The following is a 17,770-nucleotide window of genomic DNA, read 5'->3' on the forward strand; positions in this document are numbered from 1 at the left end:
CCGTGTGCTGCCACCTTATTGTGGTGGAGGGGTTTGAGGGTCCCAGAGATCCTAGGCTTCATGCCTCAGGTTGGGTCGGTCCGCCAGGGCAAACGGCTCCTAGTGAGGGATCGGACCAAGAACAGCCCAGAGACCGGCTAGAACTGTAGATATAGACAGAGGTGAGGGGTTCCCCCAGTGTTTTATCAGCCTGTCGGGCCACCAGGCTTTATTCATGACACTGAGGTGAAAAAAATAAGTGGTTATTTAAAGAGCTATGTTATGATGGGAATATGGTGGTGGAGTTTCGTGGGGGGAGGTGAGTGTAGATTCTGAGATCAGCAGGTGATGGTGAGTGGTGCTTGTTGGCATTCATTTCTTTTTCTGCATGGAGGCAGAGAACTGAAAACCGGTTTCTTAAAAATGTAGAAACGAGGAAACAAAAGCCTGATTATCACTCATGGTGCAAAACAATCTGGTATCTTCCTCAGAGGATCTGATGTTTGTAGCACATGCTGAAGGGCTTTATATTATTTAAAATAAAATAAAAAACACAATCAACAAACAAAAACATGACATTCCAGTGGCAAAACAAAGTAATGAAAAGTTGAAATCGAGAGAGGAATTAAGAGATTTTCCAAGACAACTCCAAACAAATCATTTTTAGCCTTAAAATATATTTTTGGCTTCATGTTGACCTGTGAAGACAATGTTGAAAAAGTCAATGTGATTAAAGATAATGGCTGAGAAATTAGTACTTTAATCCTGGAAATGTCCCTCAGGTGACAGAAGGCCGACTTTGTAACCGTCTTTATGTGACTCAGTATTTTTACCTCTTCATCTGTAGCTGTTCCTTCACTTATTTGGCTTTTTCTGTGTCACCAAGCAGTTTTTTTTTTTTTGCATGCTTTAATGTGTGCAGTTTGCACTGGATTGACATTTGTAAATCCAGTTTGACTTCTGTTGCACTACATTTTTCTTTCTTTTGTGTTACCCAAGTCCTGCTGACCGGCTGTGTGACCGCATTCAGCCTACGGCGGTGCAGAAACCCACATTCAGCATTTCTGTGGAGTTTTTTTGTGTGTATTTTTCCACTAAGTTTCCCTTGTTGCAAAACACTTTTCCTCCCGGGCTTGTTGGAGTTTGTCTAGGGTCAAAAGAGGGTTTGTGTGAGTTAATTTAGCACATTTTAATTAAAAGATTGACAAGCAGTCGGTGTATCAAAGGTCTCACCAGGAGGAAAATTTTCTTCAGATCATAAATAAAAACCAGATCTAACATGATGGAGGACATTTCCTCAAGGTTCTCGTCACGTTACAAGAACAAATTCTTGTTTTATTGTGATTTTTATGAAGCAGACAAAGTAGTAAATAACTGTAAAGTGGATGACACTTTTTAAGATATTCCACAATGAGATCTGAAAAGTGTGGCATGATTTTTTTTTCATCCTTTGTCACTCAGACACCCCTAAAAAAAAAGCATATAGGTGTACATGCAAAATTACTTGGCTGCCAGAAAATAAACGCTGCATGTCACTCCTATGGTGAGACATGGTGTTGGCAGCATCATGCTGTGGGAATAATTCTCACCAGGAGGGACAGGAAGCTCGTCGGAGTTGATTGGCAGATGGATGGAGGTAATCAGGAGAGTAATGGAAGAATTACCTGAGACTCAGTCAGGTTCAGCTTCCAGCATTGCAACAAAGCCTCAAGGAGACTGTTTTCATCAAAGAATATTCATGTGTGAGAGTGGCCTAGTCAAAGTACAGACCTGAATGCAATCATAAAAGACTTGAAACTTGATCTTCACAGATCCAATCTGGCATAGTCTGAGATGAAAAATGAACAAAAGCTTCAATTTTTAAAGACATGAAACTCTGATTATCTCCAGAAGACAAAATCTGTAAATACATCAAAATGTGGTGAAAGATTGAAAACATCAATCATTTTTCTTCTACCACACCATTATGCACTACTTTGGTCTGTTACATAAAATTAGAAAAGAAACAGGTAATACAGTTCTCATGCTGTAATCTGAAAAAATGTGGACAAATTCATGTGTTGTGAATAAAGTAAGAACCAGCAGCTTGTCAGATTCAGTCTGAGCAGCTCTTCTGGTGCTTCTGTCGTTACCTGCTGGTGCCTGAGAGCGTCTGGATTTACACAAACCTGACTGAATTTAAAGATTTGAACACTTTTGTCATTTTTTGGTCAATATTTCTATAGAAATAAAATGTAATTTTTTAGCTTTTTGTCTTTATAGTTTACTTTTATTGTATTTTCAATCAAATTGGGTGCATAAACATCCTGAAGCTATTAAAAGTCAATTTTAACCCGTATATGACGTATTTACCATTCTTGCTGCAGAAAATAAACAAAACAGAAAACAAATGATTCCATTGTTGTAAAAAGGACAAAAATCATTTCTTACATTTCAGCTCTATACAGAGATTCCCCTTTTCTCCAGAAATATGACTCAGTCATTTAATTCAACTTCTTTACGCCTGTTTAACTGCTCAGCAGGAAATTATTTTTAATTTTATAAAGTGCTCAGTGACTAATTTAAAGTGAAGGATGAAAATGTTTTCCTTGTGAGGCTGAGCGGTTTCCTCATAGCTGCAGCTGGAAAAGAGTGAAGAGAAGCAGAGCAAATATTTATATTCTCACGGTGCAAAAAATAAACGAGGCTTTTTAAAACATGATGAAGGTTAAAGACTCCAGAAAGTCATATTGACGAATCTCTCAAGTATGTTGTGATGCGCAGATGAGGGTGGAGGTGGTTGTAATGTTTTCCGTGCGTCTCGGTTCCCTGTGACTGCAGTGACTGACTGCTGTCAGCAGCAGTTTTCTTCCCACTCCAATCGGCGCCGTTTACGCAAACATTTACGTAACAAACAATTTGAACTGTTTATTGTTAAGACTCAGTATCAGGTGCCTTCCTGGCGATGCGGCTCGTCCCGTCCTGCAGGTTCGACCAGGGAGTTTCCGCCTGCTGGCCGGATGGGAGGCAGCAGTTTAAAAAGATCAAACCGAGACACGGCTGACGACCGAACCAGAACAGGAGCTTGAGAGGCAAACATGCTGGAGCTGGTTGGAGTAAGTAAAGGTTCAAAATGTTTCTGACAGGAATGGTAGTTCTGGTATTGACGGGTGTGTTTCTTTCGTTCAGATCGTGGCCGGATTACTCTTTGTTGTAATTTGCTTTTCTACAGGCCTGAAAGATGTGAGTAAAACCCTTTGATATTTTTGAAAATGTGACAAAAGCAAGTTACCAGCAAAGGAACATAAAACCTGCTTATCTGACATGATTATTGCTGCTTACAGGGAAAAAAGCCTCAAAAGTCCCAAATTCCTGAATCCTCTTCCAACAGCAAACTGGTGAGTTTTTTGTTTTTTGTTTTTTTCCAGCTGCAGCCGTTTCATTTCAATCACAAGCGATCAAACATTTGATTCGTGGCTCTTTAACAGAATGACCTGAGTGAGGAAGATGTGCATTTACTGGCGAAGATCCTTTCTGTTGGACTGGTGGACGCCGATCCAAACTACCTGCAACACCTCAAAGCCTTCAGAGATCTGAGAGGAGGGTGAAGAAAGAGAAACTGATGGACTGAAAACCAACGATGAGATCACTGCAATCAGCATTGTAGACTGGACTTGTTTTCTCACAAGATGCTCCACAATCAGCAGACTGTAGGCACCGTTTTCAGGTTAAACCGGATCCAGACGCGGTTCTTCCTCTGGTTAGACGGAACAAGTTAAACACAACAAACAGCTGGACTGTAGCGTGTGGAAGCTGGTTTATTATGCGGCTTGGATGCCTGTCATGCAATATTTACGTATTTTTGTTTTGAGCTGGAAACAATAATAGTAGTTAAAATGGGTAGAGCTGTCTCAGAAATGCTTATTCACTGCGCCTTGTCCTTTCCTGGAATGAAGAAAACAAAAGAGGAGCGATGTAAAGGAGAACCCGACACAAAGAGGCTGAACGCCATGAATACAAGTCACACGTCTCACTCCAGATCTGACTGTTGAGCCGGTCGCCGAGCAGGTAGAGCAGGGTCACCACCGCCATGTTGAAGAAGAAGAAGCCCAGCAGGCCAGCGGTGCTGAAGTGTCCGAGGAGGGGATACACCCAAACTCCCACCGTCAGATAAACCCACACGATCCTGAAGAACCGACAACCAGGAGAGGGGGAAAAAAAAATAAAAAAATCAATCTTAAGGTTTATTTGTGGTGTTTGGTGATCTTGCTCTTATGTTTACTGGTACAGTTGATCCCTTTTTGCAAAATCTGCAGTTTAATAATAATAAAATGATCTGCACCAAGCTGTGTGGTTCTGGTTTGTCCTCTGAAACACAGGGGAAGATGTGTTGCTTCTTATGAGGCAGAACCATCAAAGTGTTGAAAAGAAGCGTTTGTGCTGCAGAGCACGTTCCTGCTGACGGGTCAAACCCTGAAGATCTTATTCCACTTTAAGATTCAAGCCAAAGCTGATCTTTTTAAAGCTTGCATGGTTTTGGGCTGAAACGATTAATCAGATTAATCGTGATGGATTGATTTTTTTAAATATCCACCAACAGGTTCTAAAAACGGCAGTTTGCTGAAAGAACAACACAGTCAGAAACTGTACAGAAAATATATAAATTATGCATTTAGATTAAAAAAAATCATTTTCTGTAAATCTGTTCTACTCCTGTCTTCTCCTGCTCCGCATAAATACCTTTTGCTCTCCAATTATGAATCAGTTAATCCAAAATACAATCACCACATCAGTCAGACGCTGTATTGAAGCCAAGCAGAAGGGCTGAGATGTTCACATGTTGATGTCAGAAGGATTATCCATCGCTCTCTGCAGGAATGCTTTTAAAATGTAAAACGTTTATTTTCTTACTTAAAAAATAAGTAATCAGTTTCTTCTTAAAATGCAGTGAATGCTTCATTATTTGAAGCAGGATTTTAACACCAACATGTGAGACGCTCAGCACTTTCTGCTTGGCTCAGCATCAGCACAGGGTCCGGCTGATCTGGTGATTCATTTTAGGGATTTAATGATTAATAACTGCATAGATGCTTAATAGATTGTTTATCTCCAGAATTTGAACCAGGTGAAGCTAAACTGTCACTTGAGGAACATTTTTACAGACAGAAGGATTTTAATTCTTATTGTAAAATGTCTATATTTTTGTACAGTTTTGGTTTAATTTCAGCTTTTATTATGTTGTTCTTTCAGCAAATTGACCTTTTATGAGTCTTTGTACTCATTAGTAAATTAGTAATTTAGCAGACAATTTTTTCAACAGTTAATTCATTATGATTAATCCGATTGATTGTTTTATCCCCAGCTTTATGCTCAGTTATTGATTAGTTCTCAGATATTAATGAATAACATTTATTGATTTATGTTGCAGTCTAAGTGCTGAGTTTTGACTCGACTTTCCTCCAAAATAAAGAGCAGAAAACCGGAGGAAAAAACCAGAACAAAACCAAACTGTGCACCACATTGACCTCCAGTTTCACATGCAGCCAAACCGGTTTCACTCCAGAACTCTGGATGTGTTCACAGTAACAGCTGACTCAGCACTCACCAGGATAAATAAGCCACACCCACGGCTGCCAGCGCTGCCAGTGCGTGGCTCATCTGCGGGTACGTGTGAGGCTGCACCAGCACTTCCCCGAGCAAAACAGGAAGGACCAACGTGTGCTGTGGAAACGCAGAGGCACAGTGAGCACAGCGAGTTTAGGTTAGGAAAACCAGACAGAAGGGAAATGAAGCAGAGCAGGTACCATGGCGTGGTTTATCCAGGGAGGGAAGAAGGCATCGATGCTTGCCGGATAGACTAACTCTCTGTCATAGGCGAAGATCGTCCAGAAGAGCACAACCACAAACTGCAGGGTTCAGAGGTCACAGTTAGTGCAGACAGAGTACTACTTTTTAAACATGTTTTATTATTTTATAGTAGCAGAAAACATTAAAACACTTTTTCTTTGTATGATTTTAGCTTATGGAGTTTGCATTTCCTCCTTGGATTCTTCCTCCCACAATCCAAAAACACGACAGGTTCATCAGTTTATAAATACTTAAACTATTTCAGATGAGAGTAAAATGAGGATACCCCCATATTTAATCCAAATCAAAACGACACAGAGGTGCAAAACATCAGGTTCACATTTGGAATAAGAGTTTCTCTGTTTGACAGTTGGCTTTGTGCTGAGATAAAAGCAGCTGGATGAAACCTTCAGTAAGAAGATTGCAGCAGTTTAAAGGTCTGGTGGGATTTAAAGAGCTTAAAGTTAACCTTTAAAGGCCAACATGCCCAGATCTGGTTGGCATGAAAACGTTCATCCTGGAGACAGACTGCAAGATGCTGAAGGAAGTTTCCCACAAACCATAAAACACCAGCAGGTGTCGTACTGTTGATTGGAGGTTTGACTTTTTAATGAGTAGCAGAAAGAGAAAACTTCTGAGAAGAACTTAATTCAATACTGTCAGAAAAACAGACAAATGTTCAAACTTCTGGAAGAAATGCTCCTTGGTCAGGTGAATCTAAAACTGAATCAATTGGACACCAGAACCAGAGAACATGCAGGAAAATCCTCTCACACCTACAGCGAAGCACAGAGCAGCTGCATATCAGATTATGGTTCAGGAATATTTGCTGGTCCCAAAACCGTTAAAATGTAGCAGGAAATATATTTAGAAACAAACAATTTCAGGTGAGAACTCAACTGAACTGTCTGAGTATAAAATATGGGAAGTTATGAGTCATTAACTTCTTGACTTTATATACAGTAGAGTAGTGGTGTCCAAAGTGCCGGCCTGGGGCCATTTCTGGCCCGCCGAAGTATTTTGTGCAGCCCGTCAACCTCAAATTTAGAATATGGAGCAAATCTGGTCTCAAAGCAGAAGTGGTTAATGCAGATTGACTTTTTTTTTTTTAAACGTTATCACAGATTAACACATTAATAAAGTTTTTCCATTAATTTTAATTATTTTGGAGTAAATAGAACCACAAATATTGAGCTGCTTTTACTCAAAGGGAAATCTTCCCCCCAACCTCTGAAGAAATCAATCAACCATAAAAATGTAGAAATTGAGATGCTAAAATATAATAATGCAATAATTCAATAAATTTTTACAATGAATACAATATGATACAGTACAATTTTTACTTTTTAATTGTAAAAACTAGATGTTTTTACTTTCAACTTGGCAAAAAGTTTGTACACCACTGCTATTATTAGAGGGTGTGCTAACTTTTTCCTCTGCTAGAAAAAACATGTTTATGAGTAAAACAGGTTATTTTTTATTCTTTTAATACAATCTCTTTGTTTTCCAGAGATCAATACACAAGATTAGACCTTAAATGCAAATATTAATGAAGAACTGCCTTTTTTTAATTATAAAATAGTTTTGTAAATAAATAAGAAAGCTGAATTTCGAGGCAGGATTTTCTCACCGTCCCTACAGGGAAGGCAAAGACGGAGAACAGGAGGTCTTTCCATCTGCTCAGCGCCCTCTCCGCCTTCTCCCCTGGTTGGAGATCGTTCACTGCTGCCAGGCCGAAGAACGTCATTTGCAATAACTGAGAGAACACCAGCAAAATGATTCAGATTCACCTGTATGACATGCTCACCACAGTCATCACCGCTAAACGTGCTCACCAGGTTCAGAAAAGTGAGGTACTTCCACGGTCCTCCATAGACAAAGATCCCTGCAGGAAGCTCCTCTCCATCCTTTGCTGCCAGATAATTCACAATGAAAGTGTACCAGCCGAACGCTGAGATGTGGAACGCTGCCCTCAGGGTGGAAGGCATTTTTAAAGCTTATGTTGAACAAAAATAAATTATTAGAAGCTCTGGAGAACTAATCTAAACGAGCCCAAGTATTCCCTTCAGATGTGAGGCATTTCAGGCAGAGCAGGTCTTTATAGATTAGTGTGATTCAGTCCAAGCTTATTACGGTGCTGGTGACACGCAAAGTGACATTTTTGGACAAGAGGCCCTCTGTTTAATGATACGTAACATTTCTTCTTTCACAATCAACCCTCTGAGACATGTGACTGAACGGTGAATTTATTCACTGTGGGAGCCTGTTAATCTGTTTCACAAGAGAAGAACCGAAAAGTACAGCAAGTCCCATTTCGCTGCGCTCAGTGTTTCAAAACCAGCATTTGGTGTCATTACAGGGGAGCTGGACTTTCTGAAGTCTGTAGAGCTTAATATCGAACCTTTAACAGCAAATGAACGACAGTCAGAAAGGAACAATAAAGTCGACATGCCTGGTTATAGTGTCAAATGTTAAAAATCAACAAATCATCCTGCAAAGTTATAATTATTCTACAATGCAGAAACAAAAACAAATTTACTCTTTTTACATTTTGTCAAATTGTATATATATATATATATATATAAGTATTTTATGTGATAAACCAACATAAAATAGTGCAGAATTAAATTAAAATATATCTGAAGTGTGCTGTGGATTTTGCTCCTTTTTGTCTTTTCCTTTCATATAAAATCCACCTGCATTCAGTGTCATTTGTCAATAGTTTTACCCAAAGTCATTTTTTTATGCGTAACTTTTGAAATAATTTACTAAATAAATATTTATATATTTGCTCACATGCATGAAAAATATTTTTGTATGATTTTGTGTTATTTTTATATTGTGAATCTATGACAGCATTTCCTGAATTTCCCCATGGCGTCCTGACTTAACTTGTGAACCACTCTATCGCCACAAGGGGGCAGTATTACATTACACGTTGATATAATGCAAATACTTAAAGGCGACAGTCACCGCTTTTAACAAGTTTAGATATCTTAATTTTGAAAAAGTAATCCTAAATATTGTTTCTGACATCCATGTTTTAACAAAAACATTAATACAAAAACAATAATGATCTGGTTACAAAAAACCCTCCATAAAAATATCCTCAGTGGGGAATTAGAGATTGATGAATTTATAACTTATGTGTGACTCATCTACTCCACTATTCTCTTTCTGTCATGTAGCCATCAGCTGTAAAGGCCCGGCCCAGTTCTCATCGAGAAAGCAAAGACCTCCAACATCATCCAGGTGAAGCAGAGCAGCCTGCAGCCCTCCTGGATCCACTGTATTTACATTAAGCTCTGTGGAAAGATTCATGTTTATAGTTAGACCTCAATTTGCAGTCTAAAAAATAAAGAATATTAAATTCTTTTTAACAAGTGAGTCTGTTTTGTTCACATTAGAAACAGCTGATTAATCTTGGACAGAACCAACGAATAGCAACTTTTCATATATTTAGGAGACCTGATAAAATCAACCAGGTCCCATCGTTTCCTCTTCAGTGTTTACTTTCTGTGGAAAACATTAAAATAAATAGAAAACATTTTCTCTCTGTGAATATTTAATATTTATATTTAATCATGAAATCGCAAATGCAGGAAACCAATTCCAATAATTTAGTTTTTATTGGGGAATAAAATGCATGAATGTTACCCAGTCACCATGTAAACACTACAGAGAATTAAAGAAGATTCCTGTTAACGGGCACAACATCACATTTTCAATACTTTCCAGAGTCAATCCAGTCACATAAAGAGGAACAGAGTATTTACATTCTCACTGAACAGATTTTAAGTATTTTTCTATTGATTCACAGACGTGTGTTGGATAAACAAAGACAAAATAGTTTCTTACCACACGATGGAATGTAAAGTTCAAACATAAATAATTATTTCAATCTATGAACATTGATCCAATAATTGGTTGAGGTGCCAACATTTCAAAGTTCTTCAAAACACCATGTTAAAAACTTCAGAACCTCTACAGAACTGGTTTCAGGTAACTTTGTGGCCATTTTAGTATTCCTCTCCTCCCTCATCCTTCTCTTCAATGGAACCAATTCCATCCTCCTCACAATCCCTTTCCAGTGCAGCCATGTCCTTCCTGGCCTCAGAGAACCTCCATGCTCTCATCCTCACTCCAAGGAACACTTGGTGTACATCAGATCAACCATGTGGTGGAGCTGAGTCCATGGTGTTGCTCTACCTTCACTCGGCCCTCTGGACCTTGGCCATGTCTCCACCAGGAACCACAGTGGGAAGCTGGTTGTTGATGCCACCTTGAAACCAGCGGGTCCACAAACTGGATGGTGCGCTCGGTTTTGATGTTGGTAACAGTAGCGTCGACATCTTGTGGCATCACAGAAACAATCCTTTGGGCGTTTTTACACTTGATAATCCGGTGGTCCCGGTTCGACTGGAGACCAAACTTGCAATATTTGTTAGATTTTCAGCTGATGTGATTCACTTTCACACTGCACTGTCAAACGATCCAAACCCTTTGAACAATCCGTTTCCCCCTCACCGGTCGGGGCGCAGCGTCAACGACTAAAGGAAAACCTCAGAAGAAAACCAGCACAACTTCCTACTTCACAAAATGTAAACAAAGACATAGAACTGTTGAATTTCACTTTTGTCTCTGACTAAAGACTACAAACCATTTCTCCTTGGAGTGCCAGACTTGTGCATTTATTTTTGCTCCATTTACCCAGAATACCCTGCACTATTGTCCGATTCTTGCATTTAGAGCGGTCTCCGGTCCTCTTGCATCCATATAAGCATTCAACCTGCTCCAGAGTCGACTTTAGCCGAACCAAGACTTAGGTGTTCAGGTAAAAGGGCTTTTTCAGTTTGAATTAGAGTTCGACTATGCATTCACACCTCCACAAACGAACTAGAGTTTTATTATAGCAGACTTAACATAAACTGAATTGTTTAACAACAGTGACTGGATCTAATTTTCAGAGCTGGAATGTAGCAGAAACTTAAAATATAAATGATCTATGAGACGGAGGAAAATTCAAAACATTTGAGTCCCAAAAGGCCATAAAGAAACTACAAATGAAGGAATTTCATAAATACTTTTAGATCAGTCACTATTTACATATTTAAATGATTCCTCTCAATTTCCCAGATAACTAACTGATTAGAAAAGACTCTTCTAGATAGTCTCAAACAAGTTCACTCTGTATCCATTTTTTTTTTTGCCACACTACAACAGTTGAATACAAACTACCATTTCTAATAAAATTATGGGAGAATCAGCTAGCTAAAAATATCAACAAACACAGAAATATGAGAGGAAATTTTCCTTTTGCTCTCAAAACTATCCATAAGTATTTGGATTCAGAGAAATTCAGTGTAATATCTAACAAAATGTCTCTATATTTTTGTACATGTATACAGTGATCCCTCGCTATAACACGGTTCACCTTTCGCGGTCTCGCGTTTTTTTTTTGTTCAGTTTTTTTCACAGTGTATCGCGTTCTGCGTCCTGATTGGCTAAACGGTCTCCGAGCTCCTTCTCTACCTGAGTGCCAATAACGTTACGGTACTTAAATATAAGTAATACAGATTGGCCATTCAGGAGATGAAAGCTGAAACTTTGAATGCCTGCTGGAAAAAAACTGTGGCCAGAGGCAGCAAAACCCGACCGGAGGTTCGCTTGACGAGATCCATCGCTCTGCCGTAGATCCAGCTGTGAATCTCTCGGGGCAGGTTGGAGGAGACGCTTTAATGACACGACTCCGGATCACATTAAGGCCCGAATGATGAACACGCACATCCGCTGACCTGAAAACAGGCTTTGTTCTTTGGTTTCAATGAAGAGTATTTATTTATGCTGTATAATAATTGTAAAAACTAAAGGTAACTACTTCGCGGATTTCACTTATCGCGGGTTATTTTCAGAATGCAACCCCCATGAAAAACGAGGGATCGCTGTAGTAAAGACACAACTGGAGCCTCTCTAAATTACCCAATACACTTGTGGAAATACTAGACATCAGGCTACATTTCTCAGGAAAGTCTAAGATTTAATATCAGGAGGACATTTTTACAGTAACACTTGGTAGAGTTCTGGGAGTACCTGAGAACTCCGAGGACAATCGCCTGAAATATAACACCTAATAAGGACATTGATGTGGATGTATTCAATATTTGCTACATGTCTTAAATAATTTGTATGTGCACTGTACAGGACTGTTATAACTTTGAAAATGTTCAATAAGTAGAATGTTCAAAATAAAGTGAATGATGACGCGTAAATATTTCACAGCCAACAGCAGCTGTGCAGTTTGAGTCATCATAACAGAGATATTTTCTCTCCTGTGTGGATTATCATGTGTGTGCTTAAAGTTGATTTATGTCTAAATTTGTATCCACAGATCTCACAACAGAAAGGTTTCTCTCCTGTGTGGATTCTCATATGTATGATTAAATGTGATTTTCGGCTACATCTGTGTCCACAGACATCGCAACAGAACGGTTTCTCTCCTGTGTGACTTTTCATGTGTCTATTTAAAAGTGTTTTTCGGTTACATCTGTGTCCACAGATATCACAACAGAAAGGTTTCTGTCCTGTGTGTATTCTCATGTGTGTGTTTAACTGTGATTTATGGAAAAATCTATGTCCACAGAGATCACAACAGAAAGGTTTCTGTCCCGTGTGGGTCACCATGTGTCTGTTTAAATTGGCTTTTTGAAAAAATCTGTGTCCACAGATATCACAACAGAACGGTTTTTGTCCTGTATGGATTCTCATGTGTGTCTTTAAGTACGATTTATAGCTAAATCTGTGTCCACATACATCACAACAGAAAGGCTTCTGTCGTGTGTGGATCTCCATGTGTGAGATTAATTGTGCCTTTTTGCTAAATCTATGTCCACAGATATCACAACAAAAAGGTTTCTGTCCTGTGTGGATTATCATGTGTCTGGTTAAATATGATTTTTGGCTAAATCTATGTCCACAGAGATCACAACAGAAAGGTTTCTCTCCCGTGTGGATTCTCATGTGCATAATTAAATTTGCTTTTTGGCTAAATCTATGTCCGCAGATATCACAACAGAAAGGTTTATGTCCTGTGTGGATTCTCATGTGCATGATTAAATGTGCTCTTTGGTTAAATTTATGCCCACATATATCACAAGAGAAAGGTTTCTGACCTGTGTGGATTCTCATGTGTGCGGTTAAATATGATTTTTCGCTAAATCTGTGTCCACAGAGATCACAACAGAAAGGTTTCTGGCCTGTGTGGCTTCTCATGTGCCTGCTTAAATTCTGTTTTCTAATAAATGTTTTGCCACAGTCTTCACAGTTAAACTTCTCTCTAGTTTGGACCTTCCTTTGTGAGTCAACATTTTTGTACTCTGTAGCACATTTCTTAATATCCAACAAGCATGGAGACTCTATTTCTGAATCTGGTTTGTTAGCTTGGATTCCATCTGACTCAGGAGCTCTGCTCTCCATCCAGTCCATCTCCTCAGTTTTCAGTCCATAGTCTAAGTGTTTCATCTCAGAGACGGGGTGCTTTACATCATCATCCTCTTCCTCCTTCTTGGTGTCTTCAGACTCTAAAAAGTTGAAATCATCTTCACGATCTTCTGTCTTGATGAAATCTCCTTCATTGTTTCCTTCTGGTAGTTCTCTGTCTTTCATTTGGTGTTGATAAAGCTGTGAGAGCAGAGGGGACTGTTTATCATCCTCTCTCTTTATGGCACTTTCTATCTCCTCCTTCACATTTTGCAGCTCTTCCCCCAGACTAATGCAGACTCCCTCCTCTTCCTCCTTTATGTGGTAGAGCTTAAGGTCATACAGGTCCATATTAGGTTTTTCGTCTTCTATGTCTTCTTCTTTAACCACCAGCATCTGCTTTACATCTGCTGGAAACATTGAAACACATAATACATTTAAGAAAGTATCAAGACTGTTTCTCAGCTTCAACACTTCTTTATAGGGGTCTTGACATTAAATTCACACCAGATGTTAGTAACTGTCAAATAATCCTAAAATAACAGGAAAAAAAGAAACTTATGGATACAAACTTGATCTAAGAGAGAATACGTATTTAAGAAAAGTTTGTCTGAAAGTGAAAGTGCATAGAAAGTAGGGCTGCCAATATCAATGCATATGATTAGAATATTTTAATCCATTATGACAGTAACGCAAATGAACCGAATTACCTATTTTACCCTAAAAGCCTCTCTCCTGTGGAGGGTTACCTAGTTCACAGCAGCACGTTCTGAGACAAATGACAGTGAAAGGTGAAAGTTTTCTACGACAGCAGACGGCAACAAAAGTTGAAAACTTTTCAACTTTCTTGTGTTGCATCGCTAGCCCAAGTGTGCATGTCAATGTAACATTGCTTTAGGTGTGCACGTTTGACTACAGTGTTTATTTAGCAACTAGTTTGTACTTTAATTTTATCAGAAGGAACAACATGGAGTCATGGTGTTGGGTGAATGACTTGGACTGACACAGAAAAGTTATAGTAGAACCTGTCATTGCATCAACAGGTGCAAAAAAAAAAAAACCCTGACCATCGAGTAATGAATTTTCTGCAGAGGTTGATACATTTTTCAAAGTTTCAGGAGTTACACAGTGCAGCTACAACAGCTGCTGGCTGGACTATCAGATGATAAACACATTGAATATCAAATTAAATGCACAAGGCAAGTATGAAGGTATCGAGTTGTTTCAGTGAATAACAGATGTGACTACAGCCACAGTGAGCAGCAGCATTTAAAACCAGAAAAGTGTATGATTATCCCAGAACTGAAAGGGAACGGGGTTTGGTCGAAGCGCTCATGTAGAATACATCTATGTGTACGAACTCAACATCTCACATGTCGCACATTCAGAAGCAAGAACCACGACTGCATACGTATTTATATTTCAAGTTCACAAAGTTAGGCATAGTGATTGGTCATGATTCATGTTTTAATCAGTTGACAGTACTAATGGAAACACAAGCAATGTCTTTCTACATCGTTCCCAACCGTGGTGAGGTTTACCAATAACAGTGGGCTCCAGGTTCACACAGATGGCCTGAGGGACTTGATTTCCAGGACCGGTCTCCATGAAGAAGGTGTCGGAGGACTTACGCCCTCTTCCAGAGGTTTTGTCTCCAGGCATCAGTCCGTCCGACTGGATGCCATCTTCCAGACAATCCTGCTCCCAACAGCCACCGTCAATCTGGACACCAAAAAACCTGTCATTTGCGATCAAAGTGGGAAACTAAACCATTATATAGCCAACTGTGGGAAACTAAACCATTATATAGCCAACTGTGGGAAACTAAACCATTATATAGCCAACTTAAGGAGTATAGAAAAGGACATATAACAAGGAGGAAGCTGGTGATCAACCCTAGCCCAATAAAATCAGCCAGCTACGCTGATCTGAAACATTTTCTGAACGACTAACAATTTTATACTTTGAAAAAGAAGCTCTGTGACCAAAGAGAAAAAGGGTGAAGGAACTTGATCTAAATAGCCCCTTAACAGGAACCAAATGCTTGATCCCCAAAACCAACATTAAATACTTTGTGTTCATTTTACACAAAGAAACATAACAGCTGCATGAGAAAAAAAAAAGAAATCTAACTAATAAAATGTAAATGTGCATGTTTTTTCTTGTTGCAACACGTTTGATAAATAATCACTGCTTAAGCGAACATATTTACACTCACAAAATTTGAATAAATAGTACCGACTGATATTTGCATTCCAGATGAAAATTTAACCAAACAAACAACAAGCAGGTGAAATAAAGGAGGAAGCGGGCGACACATTGCAGTTCATCTTCTTATTAATGCTTCTTTTGCCGACACTTACAATCTGCGCAACAGAAAGAGCCTTTTAAAACACGAATCTATTTTATTATTTATTTAAAATGCAACAAGACATACGGATAATTTTATCATCGTCGCAGCCGATCACATCCGGTTCGTCATTGAATGGCTCTCGGCAAAAACAAATGATTAATTTACTTCTTACATAAAATGTACTATAATGCAAAAAGCAACTAAAAATAATGAAAGTCTCGGTAGTGCTGTGTAACGGTGTTTATTATCAACATGGCGCATTTCACAGGTTCCTTCCGGTCCGGTTTGTTTGAAAAAGCTTAAAATGACTAAAAATAAATATTCTTACCATTTTCTTTATTTTGTGGACATACGTAGGCGAGATATTAATAAATTAGTTACATTTCAAGACAGTTTTCGTCGGCGTCTCTCCAAACCTGTCAAAACCGTTAGCAGTTCTTTGTCTGCGGGGCCAATCCGAACAGTCCTACGGGCTTCCGTAGAAAGAATGGAACGCGAAAGTCACATGATCATGATGTCCACTATTCATCCTGGATTATACCGTTTGTAAACAGCTGAGGGGTGGTTGTAGTTTTTACGTTTTCTAAGAACTACTACTGTATTAATAACATTATTTAGAAAAGTAAGTAAGTCTAATCGATGGCTTTTGTGATTCACAAGAAAAAAATAACTGAATTAATCCACCAGAAATTTTCAAGATGCTCATGCTCCCGCTGCTTCCATCCATCCATCCATCCATCCATCCATCCATCCATCCATCCGGGTCCATCGCAGGCAACACAGAGACAGACAGGACAAACAACCATGCACACACACACACACACACACACACACACACACACACACACACACACACACACACACACACACACACACACACACCTAAGGAGAATTTAGAAAGACCAATTAACCTAACAGTCTTGTTTTTGGACTGTAGGAGGAAGCCGGAGTACCCAGAGAAAATCCATGCATACACAGGGAGAACATATGCAGAAAGATCCCGGGCCGGGAAAAGAACCCAGGACCTTCTTGCTGCGAGGCAACAGTGCTCCCGCTGCTTCTGTAGTTTCAATTTATCTTATTTTTTAATTGAAAAAAATAAATAAATAAAAAATAGTTTACAAATACGAAGACGGAACAAGTGACCTGAAGGTGGGCTGGGATCCTCCGACTTCATGTAGCTTCCTGTTTGACTTTTATGACTTCCAAGTACAACTGCATAAAATGGCAAAGCTCCCCGAAGATATTTTGTGACCTGTGTTTATCTTGAGCTAAGTTAATTATTTTGGATTATATCTCTGGCAACTTTGTTCATCTAGAGCAGAGGTCTTTAACGTGGGAGGTCACGACCCCTACGAGGTCATGGAGGTAATATGGAGGTCGTGAGATTTCTGATCAGAGATTGTAAAATTTTTAAAATTCAAGCGTCTTTAAATACACATTAACATGAACAATAGCAAACGGATACAATGATGACAATGTTCCAGTCAGAAATGCACACATTCAATGACCAAGAGAAATGGAGAACATTATTGTTACTGCAAAGCAATACAATGAAATTTTGTTGGCAGCAGCATGTCAGACAACAAAATTGCTCAGTTTCAGAGTATAAAATCTGATCAATTTGTTAAAAATACACCATTTTAAGAAAAAACATATCCCATCACTTCTCTATTCAAATTAATGTTTAAAACAAAAGTAAAATTGTACATCATTTGTACTATATACACAATAATAAGACACACTTTATTTAAAACAAACACTAGTTGATTGTAGGCCCAATTTACAGAGTCCATAACTAATGATTTAATGATTTATTCGTTTTTTTCTATTGTTTCACCTGAACTGTGGATCTCTGCAGCCTCTCCAGCACTGCCAGCTTCTCCAACATGTTTTGCTTGACCTGTCTGCAGCTCCTTGGTCTTCATCATGATGTTTGTTCACTAAAGTGTATACAGCAAGTCTATTTCCATATTTACTGAGTTCTGAGAATAACTGGTTGCACTTGATCATAGTAAAGAGGTTAAATGCGAAATATGCAAACTGTATTTTGCATATTTTCTTCCACATCACAATTATTCTCTAACGTATGAGTTAGTTTCAAATCAGACTGCATGACATTGTAGTTTCTGGCTG

General features: G+C 38.9%; 2 protein-coding genes and 1 long non-coding RNA gene across 8 annotated transcripts; 1 reads left to right on the top strand and 2 right to left on the bottom strand.

Moving 5' to 3' along the window:
* The first annotated feature begins 2,833 nt into the window (after positions 1–2,833).
* LOC145555037 (uncharacterized) lies at positions 2,834–4,303 on the top strand. The gene is made up of 4 exons (XR_014091090.1): positions 2,834–3,074; positions 3,148–3,201; positions 3,303–3,356; positions 3,447–4,303. It is a non-coding gene; the product is annotated as an uncharacterized LOC145555037 (long non-coding RNA).
* Positions 3,757–7,941, bottom strand: LOC103477151 (androgen-dependent TFPI-regulating protein). 2 transcript variants are annotated; one of them, XM_008430070.3, is made up of 6 exons: positions 7,641–7,939; positions 7,436–7,561; positions 5,763–5,864; positions 5,564–5,679; positions 3,993–4,144; positions 3,757–3,903 (listed from the first exon to the last, which is right to left on the bottom strand). In XM_008430070.3, the coding sequence occupies exons 1-6, from the start codon at positions 7,791–7,793 to the stop codon at positions 3,884–3,886; spliced, it is 669 nt and encodes a 222-aa protein (XP_008428292.1). In that variant the 5' UTR covers positions 7,794–7,939; the 3' UTR covers positions 3,757–3,883. The 2 variants fall into 2 exon arrangements, with proteins under 2 accessions (XP_008428292.1, XP_008428290.1); XM_008430068.3 differs by having other exon boundaries at positions 3,757–4,144; positions 7,641–7,941.
* A 1,469-nt stretch (positions 7,942–9,410) lies between these two features.
* Positions 9,411–16,293, bottom strand: LOC103477153 (uncharacterized). 5 transcript variants are annotated; one of them, XM_081616498.1, is made up of 4 exons: positions 15,963–16,291; positions 15,524–15,647; positions 14,823–15,003; positions 9,411–13,691 (listed from the first exon to the last, which is right to left on the bottom strand). In XM_081616498.1, the coding sequence occupies exons 2-4, from the start codon at positions 15,599–15,601 to the stop codon at positions 12,112–12,114; spliced, it is 1,839 nt and encodes a 612-aa protein (XP_081472624.1). In that variant the 5' UTR covers positions 15,602–15,647; positions 15,963–16,291; the 3' UTR covers positions 9,411–12,111. The 5 variants fall into 5 exon arrangements, with proteins under 5 accessions (XP_081472624.1, XP_008428296.1, XP_081472625.1 ...); XM_008430074.3 differs by having other exon boundaries at positions 9,411–13,688; positions 15,524–16,293; XM_081616499.1 differs by lacking the exon at positions 15,524–15,647 and having other exon boundaries at positions 16,051–16,289.
* Positions 16,294–17,770: the final 1,477 nt, after the last annotated feature.

Source organism: Poecilia reticulata, chromosome 15, assembly GCF_904066995.2.
Source record: "Poecilia reticulata chromosome 15, P_reticulata-male-v2, whole genome shotgun sequence".
Taxonomy (NCBI): Eukaryota; Metazoa; Chordata; class Actinopteri; order Cyprinodontiformes; family Poeciliidae; genus Poecilia; species Poecilia reticulata.

Coding starts and splice junctions, on each gene's coding strand:
- LOC103477151 (XM_008430068.3), bottom strand. CDS start 7,793: ATGCCTTCCACCCTGAGGGCAGCGTTCCACATCTCAGCGTTCGGCTGG. Junction 7,562..7,640: donor ACCTCACTTTTCTGAACCTG/GTGAGCACGTTT, acceptor GTGTTCTCTCAG/TTATTGCAAATGACGTTCTT. Junction 5,865..7,435: donor TTGCCTTCCCTGTAGGGACG/GTGAGAAAATCC, acceptor TGAACCCTGCAG/TTTGTGGTTGTGCTCTTCTG.
- LOC103477153 (XM_081616498.1), bottom strand. CDS start 15,601: ATGTGTCGCCCGCTTCCTCCTTTATTTCACCTGCTTGTTGTTTGTTTG. Junction 15,004..15,523: donor CATCTGGAATGCAAATATCA/GTCGGTACTATT, acceptor TTTGGTGTCCAG/ATTGACGGTGGCTGTTGGGA. Junction 13,692..14,822: donor CCTGGAGCCCACTGTTATTG/GTAAACCTCACC, acceptor CAATGTTTCCAG/CAGATGTAAAGCAGATGCTG.